Genomic DNA, 11,652 nt, shown 5'->3' with positions numbered 1-11,652 from the left:
ATCAGCAGAGTGTCTCAACATATTGTCTACCTTACGGTCTTCTTTATGCCATCGCAACAACTTTGCATGGTTTTTGTTTCTGAACAGACGTTTCAAGCATGGTATTATAGGAGCATACCACATAATCTTGGCAAGGATTTTCTTCATGGGACGTTCGCCCTCAACATCACCAAGGTCATCTCGCCTGATCTTATACCGTGATGCATGACATACCGGGCATGTATCTAACTTCTCGTACTCCTCGCCACGATAGAGGATGTAGTCATTAGGACATGCATGTATCTTCTAGATTTCTAATCCCAAAGGGCAGACTACCTGTTTTGCTTCGTACGTAGTGGCGGGCAATTAGTTATCCTTCGGAAGCATCTTCTTTTGGATTTTCAGTAACTCCCCAAATCCCTTGTCAGATACACTATTTTTTGCCTTCCATTGCAGCAATTCCAGTGTGGTACCCAACTTTTTCTGCCCCGCATCACAAGTTGGGTATAGCAATTTCTTGTGATCCTCTAGCATGCGCTCGAACTTGATCTTCTGCTTTTCACTTTCGCATTCTCTTTGTGCGTCACGAATGGCCTAACCAAGATCATCAGCGGGCTTATCTTCTGCCCCTACCTCTTCTTTAGCTTCCCCCATTGCAGTATCATTGAAGGCACCATATTCAGCAATAATATCATCATTGTTCCATTGTTCTTCTTCACCTTCTTCCATTACAACCCTGGTTTCTCCGTGCTTTGTCCAACAAATATAGTTTGGTATGAAATCCGACTTCAACAAGTGTGAATGAAGACTCCTTGAGCTAGCATATTACTTCAAATTCTTACATATGGCACATGGGCAGCACATGAAACCATCGCGTTTGTTTGCCTCGGCCACACATAAGAAAGAATGCACGCCCTCAATGAACTCTTGGGAGCGGCGATCAGCATTGTACATTCAATGCCGGCTCATCTGCATCACATGACATACATACCATATTAAAACCTAGAACATAATTAGTTAATTATACGACATGCATGCCACCACACAAGGTATTAATTTATAAAAGTCTCGCCACAATGTAGACAATCTCAACTACCACTAAAAAACTAAAGCTAAAATGCACTTCAGCAGCATAAGGATTTCACGACCAATCCCAACTAAAACAGACAGATCATGTGTTTGTTCAACATCTATGGGCTTCTTCCGCAGGATCACTGCCTCATCAGCCGTCATAGCCGCCTGTGCAAGAGAGTTTTGCACGTGTTCAACATACTCTTCCTCCCAGTACCAGCCTGAACATCCAGTGCCATCCCACTGAAATTAAAACAAAAAATTAGAACTTTAATCACAATCATCATGAAAATATGTATAAATTAACCATAATCATCAAATGCGATAAAATAACTCACATTGCGATCCGGACACTTGTAGAAGATACGGCCCTTGTTGGGACACTCCTTCCTCACCCGGTACTCCATCACAATCTTCTCCTCACACTTGCCGCATGCAATGAGAGGGAGGTCCGGCCTCAGTCGCTTTGGAACCCGATGAGAGGCCAAAGACCCGAAAACAGTTGTCATCTACTCTCTATACTCATTTTTAATATAATATAAATTTCTCATTTTATAAACAAATAAAATTAAAAAAACTCTAAAATTCTCTATATCTCTAAACCATGAAGTGTGCTATGCATGCTAGAAATGAAAGTTGAATACTAGTTTTGAATAACAACTTTAACCTTCCTTCATCCAAATATGAAAACTTTAAAGTGATTTTGAGCTTAAATGGCTTACAAATAAAAAATCCACCATAAAAAACCACATATATCTAGTCCACAAAATGAGATATGCTACTGATGAAACATGAGAGTATAAAGTAGGTAACCTTTAGAACCGAAGAATCGATGGAGGAATCGAAGAAATCTTGTGATTACCGGCGACGAGGAAGAAGAGAGGCCGACGATGAAGCAAGAACACTGAGGTCGAAGTGGCTCGGGCTCGGGGAGGAAGAAGGGGTATATAGGAGGGGACCTTTAGTCCCGGTTAGAGACACCAACCGGGACTAAAGGTCCCTTTCTAGTCCCGGACGGAGCCTCCAGCCGGGAGTAGACTTTTACTCCCAGTTGGAGGGACCAACCGAGAGTAAAAGTTAACCTTTAGTCCCGGTTGGTAGCTCCAACCGGAACTAAAGGTCCCCTGCAGCAAAAGCCTGCCGCAGTAGCCGTTGGGCAGGGACCTTTAGTCCCGGTTGGAGCTACAAACCAGAACTAAAGGTCTCTCTAGTCCCGGACGCGAAAAATACCGGAACTAAAGTCAAATTTCGAAGTGGATCAAAAGTCGTTTCTCTACTAGTGAGATTTTCCCTCACATCATACAAGATCATAAACATTTTACTCTAAATAGATACTATATAGTTAAAGTATCTTAAGTTTAGCCAAATTCATAGAAAATATCATTAAAATCTGACTCTAGATAAGTATAATATAAATTTTTATCTAGTACTAATGTTACTTATCTAGTACTAGTAGGATAGTTATTAATATTTTTTGTGTATACATTTTGTCCAAAGTATACTTTCTTTGGCTGGGGATAAGGGGGGGGGGGGGCGGTTGACTTTGCAGATTGCACATGACATGTGGTCGGTATAGTCCATTTCATGCCATGCCAAGCAGTGATGATGGTAGGGAGTAGTGATTCATCACCACCACCACCGGCAGTCAAGCGGTTGTTGGCTCAGAATTTATGGATGAAGAAACCTGTGGTCTAGCAGCCAATGGGAGTGTGTATTAAATGGAATGAAAATTTTCATGCTGGTCACCTAAAGCTCATCAGCCTGTTCGTGTTGTCGTATTTGGCATATAAACTATGGCTTATTAGCCAACGAACAATGTTTTTTTCTCACATCAAACCAACCAACGATACTTTCAGTCATGGCTTATAAGTCAAACAAGTCTAAACGAACATGACGCATGCCTGCAGCAGCCTGCCTTGTGAACTTGTCCGACTCTTGCCGCGCTCGCCCATCCATCTTTCCATGAAGGCATTGGCATTGGCATTGGCATCGGCATTGGCACAGAGTCCTCTTAACTTCAGCAGCAGATATATGAATAGGATGCCTCCTCAGCCTGGACCCACTGCAACTCAATCTCCAGGAATCATTTCATTTTCGGCTTTCTGCTTTACTTTTTGGCTCCAGAAAATCCTCTGTGTCTGCACCAGATCGTACGTTAGATATTTGTTTAGTTTTTGTGTAGGCCCTGTTAAAGCAAACCTGACCAATCACCAATAACAGTGTCTCTCAAGGACAAGATTATCTCATTCATTCTAGAGTACCTAGTGCTTTCTTCTCCATTTCTCCTATTTCGATTTCAACTTGAGCACTGGTTTATGCTTTTCTGCTTTTCTTTTATTGGAGAAAGGTGCAAATGATCGTATGCAGCAATAAATCTCTCCGTGAACACCTCATCATACAATAATTTATCTCATAAATCATCATTCAGCTTTAATTTTACCCTTTTTTAGCTGCATGGCCGACATTCATCTTTAGTCCTAGCAAGGACTCTTGCCAAATGCGAGCACACATCATACTTAAAATGAGACAGCATGCTTATGATGCAATTAGGAACATGTCGTTGTCTCTCAAATCCTATCAGATCAAAAAAAAAAAAAAAAAGAGCAAACCCACTCGTAAAACATTGAAGAAAAAGATCAGTGTCACAATACTGCTAATGCTGCTGGAGTTGGGCCAACACTAGCTCCAGTACTTGTGTACGGTTTTCTTCCCTGACTAGGATGCCACTCCAGGTTGGACCGTCGATATAAAAGCTACGGCAGGTATGGCTACTAGCACACATTTTAGTACGTGAATCATATGGCATCCATTTAACAGCAAAAAAAAAAAAAAAAAAAAAAAAAGTAGCCGATCCTATCAAAAGAACACAAATCCCAAACAGCAACCATCAACTGTCATGGCTTCTCAATCAAATAGATGTTACTAGTAAGTTACAACATATATGGACCAAATTGAGGAAAAACTGATATGGTCCTCGACACATACATAGGTCAAAATCTCTAACAAGAATCTGAGGCATAACCACCCTTCACCTCTCAAAAAGCATAACCATCTCGCAGTGCGGTGTGTGTGGGAACAGATCGACAGCCATTGCCCTCTTGGGGATAAAAGGTTCAGAGTTGGGCATCGACTTCGTCCTCTGCCGAGCAAGGCCGGCGCTGCTCATAGATCGCCACCCTCGGTTGCCTTTGTTCTTCTCTTGTTTCTCAGATGTTGGGGTGCAAAGCTCAATCGCATTAGCGACTAGACTCTCAGGGTTGCAGGAAATGTACCTGTGATACAAGAAAAGAAAAACAAGCAGTGAGTTTCACAACTGTAACAGACTAATCCATGACACTGCTGTATGTTTGTTGAAGCTCTACACTAGGATCTGCCCCTGATCTTCAGAACGGAACCACCAGACATCACTAACTCGATTACAATTCAGTTCAGCATCAGCAAACACTTCACTGCATATGCTCCCAGTAACTTCTAGCTTAAAGAGAAGTAAGAAAATCCACTGTGTCCAACTAAGACAGTATGGTACAATGCAAGTATGTGAAATACGTACACTAGACGTCGAATACGTGGATGCGTCCTCAATGCCTTGATCACCTATAAAGATACTCAGAATGTGAGTATGATCCACCATGAAGGTTAGCATCTTAGTAAGAAGCAGATTATAAACTATAACATAGTGCAAGTAAATCCAGTAAATCATTGTGCTACCCCCCAAGTGCTTTGGTTGGCTAATAGGTTTTAGCTACAAACGGGAAGATGTTTGACAAATAAGAAGCTTCAGTATTCAAATGATAATTAAGGAACAGGGTCAGAGCATATAGAGAAATGAACTAAGATAGCCAGCCCTTTGATTAAATACAGGGGGCAAGCACCAGCTCATTACACTGTAACAGCAGGAAAATAACAACAAACAGACTGTTTCAGGAATTCACTACAATCATTCAGCAGAAGGCTGAGATTTACTTACAGTAGGGTGAAGACCAACACGTGGAGGGTCTACAATAGCAACAACATTCTTAAACTGGCATGCATTAGCAGCAAGGACATTGTCGTTTGGATTGGAAGAACCATCCTGGCATGCCTTGCCTTGCTCCAAACTATTATCTGATGTCTCAATTGGTTTATCATTGATCAACGATGCTTTCTCACAATTCTGTTCACCAGAAGCCACATTGTGTTCATCATGACTGCAATCAACTACTTTGTTCACCCCATCCACCTCCTCGTCGCTTGCACAGGTAGGATGATCAGCTGACGTGACCATACGCTGCTGACCTTCACCATTATCATTTGTCTGCTTTGAACTATCTATATTTTGACCATCATAACTTTTGCAGTCAATCGTATCCTCATTTTTGTTTATATCATCGATTTCAGAATTGCTTTCAGAAGCTGCAGCCTGCTGCTGTGGTGAACCAAGATATTCTGTGAGAAGGGGCCCCATCACATCTTCAGCCTGTTGAATCCCAACACATGAGCTTAAATGAGATTATTTCAGCATGCAGATAGATCAGGAAGTCAATGGAACTGAACAGGATGACATTATGGTAGTTTTTAGAGGAAGACAAGATGGTAGTTAAGAATCAGACAATGTGGCATCAGTTTCATGTAGTGAATATGAGCCTTACCTTACTACAGACAAAGCGACAATTTTTTATGCCATTGATAAGAGCATTTCTGTGAGCATCTGAAACTGCTGATTCATTCATTTCAATCCCAACAACCTGGCAAAATTAGTAACTAGATTTGAGAAAGATTCTTCCAAAGAAACAGAGATCTCTAACAAGAACCTAAATAAGTTAATAATGGCTCAAGCTGTAGTTGTGATAACAAATTGTGTAAAAGAAATCACCATTCCAACACGATGTGCTAAGGTCAGGCCAATAGTTCCAGTCCCACAACACACATCAAAAAGTAATGTGTCTGATTTGAGATTAGCCCAATCACCAGCAAGGGTATACAATCTTTCCGCAGCAAGAGTATTAACCTGTGTAATTGTGTGCCATTAAAAGATTTATTTATAATCATAAAAGGCAATTAGCAATAACTTGCTGTTTCAGCTACTGACCTGGAAAAAAGCTGTTGGTGATATAGAGAACTTTAAGTTGCTTATGTGATCATGGATTCTTGTTTTATCTTCTGATGTGCCATCCAACTGATCTCCCTTTGGTACCAATAGTGGGATCAGTGGGCAATCAGTAGGTGCCGCATTTGATATCCCTTTATGATCCTGCATGCATAAGTTGGTTTCATTATTCTTTAATTATTTCAAGTACAACATAGACAGCCAACTTTTCAACATAAACTGAAAGTAACATCTCTAAGGGATACTGTTTGATCTCAAATTTTACCACAATTTTTGGAGCTTAACGACATAAAATCTGGTTTGGTTAGCAAGGATAAAGATCAAGATATTCAAAAGAACTAGCAAATAGTATGAGCTTTATGACATATCAACCTTTGTTTTTTTTTCATGAATCAGTTTCCAATCCAAATTTTCTCCACTGCTGAATAACTTAAAATCAGATATCCTGAATATGAAGCCTATTTTCTAAAAAATATTATTTCTAAATCAACATGGGCCAAACAGCCACTAAAAAACAAATGAATAATGAGCCCAGTGCCCCAGTGTTAGGCATGACAATACAAATATTAGTATTATATAAAGACAAAAGTGCAGTTCAAAGCTACAAGCTCTCTTCAGTGCTCCCAGCTAAATGTTAAACAAAATTCCTGACAACCATGACAAAGTAAGTCATTAACACCTATGGGCTATAGCTTTTACTGGACAGCAGACAATACGCTTTACAAGCGAAAAAAAATGAAGCTAATAAGAACAGCCACAAATCATAGTTCTGAAGAAGCTGGGAAAACTTTACTTGCACTACAATAGTTGTCAGTGGCAAGGGAGGTGAGCATGTTGCTGCTCCTTGTATCAGGGCAGCAGACAGCTTGTCAAACTCTTCTTTCATAAGAGCTTCATCAACACCTGTTGAACACACCTGAAATTACAGGCAAGTTTGATAGGGTGTCAGCGGCCAGCCACTAGGAATGTAGGGTGTTTGGTTTGAGCAATCAAACCATACTAGATGAGGTGGTGCATCATGAGTTCATTCCTCAAATTTGGTGGAATGACTCCATTCTTTTATTGGCTCGTGAGGAATGAGGTGATGATGGATCAACCTATTCCATTTCACAAACCAAATAAAAAAGTAAGGAATTTGGAGATAATGGACTAACTTGTTCCTCAAACCAAACACCCTATTTATGACTCATTAAGGTTGACACTACAAGTGAAGTTTTACTCTAAATAACCTGCACAATAAGCATGACTTCTGATATTTGTGATTCTGCATTCTGTGAAACAACAGCTTCAGCTGGACATCTTCCCTCACGAACCTAAAACAATCCCAGTGTAAAAATGTTAATTCTATAGTAGTCTTGGTTCTAAATCCCAATATAAACATAAAATAGAAGCATCTAGCTGTGGATTGAGAAGTTAGAGAGCATACTGTGAGTTGGCGCCAAAACCCAGAGTTGTCAATCCTGCTCCACAAAGGGAAGCCTGATGATTGAAGAAAATCTTGGAACATCTGAGCATATTTGCAGGAAATTTCTGAGACATTTGGACAGTTGACAGGTTCCTCAACGGCAGTCACACCTTCCCTAGAATTATGTTGTACCAGTCATTATTAATGAAATTAAGAGCAGTGAAAAAATGAGAAAGAGAAACCAACCTGAAATTTCCGAGCATAAATCCTACTGTCTTTTTGCCCTCTAAGGAATATCCTACAGAGAACTCACACTTGTTACGGTATCCATTAACAACTGGGGACTCCAAAATGCCTTCAAGCTTGCAAGGAAGACCACCTGGGTTATTGAACAGACCGTTACTTAGCCAAAAGGAGTAGAGTCCAGAAGGCCATTACCAAGAGGCAAAGCACAAAAGGTCGTTGCAAAGGCCACAATAAGTGCATCCTGTTAAGCTGAAAAAGCAAATTTTTCAGACCCCCCATGTTCAGAAGCCAGAACAATGAGAAGAGCATGTTCCAAATATTTGAGATAAATTGCAGAGTCTCAGACACTGGTCGAAAACAGATTTATATATGTTTCAGGTAAGTGAAACATATTAGAATTTGTCTGCATTTTGTAAAGAGTTGGATTGCATGCCACTTATGTTCACTTTTAACCAAACGAAAAGGCATGTCTGACACACATTTTACACTCAGCAGTCAGCACCATGTCTCATATGTCTTTGCCTAGAGATTCTAACAGCTTGTCTGCTATTGATATGAATCATTGAAGCATGGAAGAGTTCGTCTCCTGAATATCGAGCCAACTGCACCTTTTTTCGAGCTTTTTTGAAAATTGGCATAATCTTATTTATCATAGTCTCCTGAATTGTTTGAGACCCAACTTCATGCTGAGCTTAACGAGCCGAGCCGAAGTTGAAAGTTATTCAAAATTAAGTCATTTACATTTTAAAAGAAAAACGAGTCCAATCGGAGGACTTTTGAAACAAGCCACCGATCCAGCTCAACGAGCTTTTTGTCCAGCCCTTATAATAGGGTCATGGAAGCCTAAAAAATAGAAGCAGTGCTTCCGTGGAAGAGTCTTCAACATTAATATGTGCTATAATCATCGTAGGGTAGTGAAAATATATAAAGGGCGTACCCAGTGCAGAGAGCTCCCGCTCTGTGCGGGGTCTGGGGAAGGGTGTTAGTGGCAAGCCTTACCCTCGCCTGTGCAATGCGAGGAGACCGCGACTCGAACCCGGGACCTTCCGGTCACAGGCGGTAAGACTCTACCGCTTGCACCAAGCCCGCCCTTCAGGGTAGTGAAAATATATATATAACAGAAACATTGGACAAGAAGTTGTTCCATTGGCCTTTGTTTCAAAGGCGTCACCTAGGCGTCCAAGCGGACGCAGCTCACCTTGGGTGTCTAGTTAAGGCGTACCCAGCTCACCTTGGGTCACCTTGTTGACTTTGAAACCATGCCATCAGCACATACACATATGGCATAACTATTTGCATTTGCTGATTAATACTTCTATTTTGACTGGAGATTGCATTATTACTTATCAGCAATAATAAGTAAGCATTAGCATGCATGTCCCTTAACAATAGATTTAACTCCTCCGTGGATGAAGATTGTTTCAGTTTACTCACAATCCCGCATGGCTTATATCAAAATATGCATTACATTCCAATCATTCTGCCAAAAAAATCCAACATAAAGCATGGCATGCAATTATCTTCATCCATATATAGTTGTCTAAAAGAATCTGCACGGGGATCATAAGGGGCAGAGCTAGCGCTAAATATGGCTAGAGCTAAAACAAGCTATGAGTGTAATTGTATTTGATGAGCGGTGGTAAAAAGTACTAGTAAAGAAATCTTTTTGAAACACAAAGCAGAATATAAACTATATGACAATGATGGATGCTGGATCAACCCATCGCCATCCACATAAGAGCTTATCACAATTACTGAGAATACCATGTGAAAGTGTTACACAATAAGCTTGGAAGGTTACCGATTTCCTTTGATTTAAAAACCCAATCAGGAAGGGGAATGGCAGGTGGGCAAGCTTTCCTAGCATTGCGAGTCTACATTAGATTAGAACAGTAAAAGAGAGATTAGCAATTTCTGTAAAACCATTGTTTATCAGTGTTTAGAACAGTACAAGGGCATGAAATCGGCCTTACAAGTTTCTTCAGTATCTGTGCCATCGATTGTTTTTTGTGTTCTAGCTGATCAATGTAAGTCATATGGGCAAGGGGAGTAACTGCTTCACGGGCACTTCTTTTACTTGATGAATCAGATTCAGGCGCAGGTGTTTCCTCTGCAGTAGTAGGACTACTGCCATTTTCTGTTGCTGTTCCAGTATTGGATACAGGTGCTTCAACATGCACTTTTTTATGGGACCTACGATTGGCATCTACTATCTTTATTTCCTTTCCACCAGAAGGGTTCTCCTTAAGGACCTAACCAATTCAAGAGGTAAAAGTCATTGTTCCTTGCCTTGCCTAGACACCCAAGCAAATAGACAGTATGTAGAGAGGGACAATTACCTGAACAGCATTCGTTAGTTGTTCAACACTCTGAAAAGTCACAAAACCAACTGTCATTCCCTTCTTCTTCTTTGCTGTTGCATACGAGATTTCCTGCAGCACCATCATTTGACTTGTAACAATTAGGTTGGCAACTCAGCATAGTAACAGGATTCGCGAATGAATATCCTTATTCCTTTTTGAAAGGAAAAGGGGAAAATTGGCTGCATGAGACTCCAAATGTGTTGGTGTTGATAGTTAACTACACGTACCAATACAAATCACACTTAAGCTGCCTAAAACACTCGTACACTCACTCATAGAACTCAGCATAAATCAGTATTGGTTCAGGCTTCAATGTATTATAAACAAACTTCTCGAGCTCTGGCATTAAGTATAGTTCTAGTTGTTGATGCCGACGGGCAATGCATAGTACTAGATTTAACAGTACGAGACACTGTGTCCAGTAAAACCAATAACAAGAAGGAATTGAGCACTAGTACTACTTGCCTGGTCCTGGAGGAAGGACTTGAGCCTATCAGCTGACCACCCCCTGGGCAGCCCGACGAGGCACTTGTCGAGTGCCTGCTCATCCACTGTGACCTCCTCCTCGGCCTCCTCCTGGGCCTCCGCGGCGACCTTGCGGAGCTTCTTGGCGCGGTCAGAGGTGGGGTCCCAGGTGCCGTCGGGCCGCGGGCGGAGCTCCTCCTCGGTGTGCGCGTATCGGCAGGACTCCCCGTGGCTGCACCCTTCGGCGCCGGCGCCGCGGCGGCGGAAGAAGGAGCACAGGCTCGTCTTCCACATCGGGTGCCGGGCGACGCCGCTGCCGGCTGCATCCTCAGCACTGCCGGTGGAGGCGGGGGCTGATGGATCATCTTCGGTGGACGCATCCAGCGAACCCTCCTCCCTCTTACGCTTCTCTCCAGCGAGTTCCGGCTGCTGCTGCGGCGGTGTCAGGACGTCCTCCATGGCGGCGGCGGGCGGATGTGTGCGCGGAACGGAGACGGAGGGTTGCAGTTGCAGCGCGCAGCGAAAGCAATTGTCGTCTTGGGCCTTTTGCGCAAGTGGGCCGTTAGTTGTTGTTTTCTCATATGAGAAAGAGAAAAAAAATCCACATTATCTTTCTCAAATTTTACGGAAGTTTGTTTTTGATTCAAGAACTTTGAAATCGGGTAAACCATCTTTCTGAACTTTTAAAACCGTTCGTTTTACCTCCCTGACTGGTTATAATCGGTTTTCAAAGGCGATTTTGTCTTTTTCATTTATTTCGGTTGAATCTTCAAAAAAAAACACAGTAAATCACAGAAAAATCATAAAATAAAAATCCAATTTTGTTGGACTCCACATGAGTAGATCTACACAGTGAACATATAATATGGTATGCTTTAGAACAATTTTTTTATCATTGCTTTAAATCTATGTTTTTCTGTAATTAATTCATAGCTTCAGTTTCTATGGTTCAATTGTGGTGAAATTTTTATGGTGGGCTAATTATTGTATGATTGAATTATAGTGAAAATTTCATACTCATGCTTGAACTTTAGTAA

The 11,652-nt window shown here is 41.4% G+C and overlaps 1 protein-coding gene across 1 annotated transcript; it reads right to left on the bottom strand.

Moving 5' to 3' along the window:
* Positions 1-3,926: 3,926 nt before the first annotated feature.
* LOC136496331 (zinc finger CCCH domain-containing protein 24-like) lies at positions 3,927-11,148 on the bottom strand. Its single transcript, XM_066491984.1, has 14 exons — positions 10,616-11,148; positions 10,127-10,219; positions 9,761-10,039; positions 9,589-9,661; positions 7,788-7,920; positions 7,563-7,716; positions 7,366-7,449; positions 6,930-7,052; positions 6,119-6,280; positions 5,903-6,037; positions 5,679-5,774; positions 5,018-5,506; positions 4,601-4,644; positions 3,927-4,322 (listed from the first exon to the last, which is right to left on the bottom strand). The coding sequence occupies exons 1-14, from the start codon at positions 11,072-11,074 to the stop codon at positions 4,079-4,081; spliced, it is 2,568 nt and encodes an 855-aa protein (XP_066348081.1). The 5' UTR covers positions 11,075-11,148; the 3' UTR covers positions 3,927-4,078.
* Between the last annotated feature and the right edge of the window lie 504 nt (positions 11,149-11,652).

Source organism: Miscanthus floridulus, chromosome 12 (assembly GCF_019320115.1).
Source record: "Miscanthus floridulus cultivar M001 chromosome 12, ASM1932011v1, whole genome shotgun sequence".
NCBI lineage: Eukaryota > Viridiplantae > Streptophyta > Magnoliopsida > Poales > Poaceae > Miscanthus > Miscanthus floridulus.
Note: the sequence above shows the minus strand (reverse complement) of the source record. Positions and strands in the feature narration are given on the sequence as shown.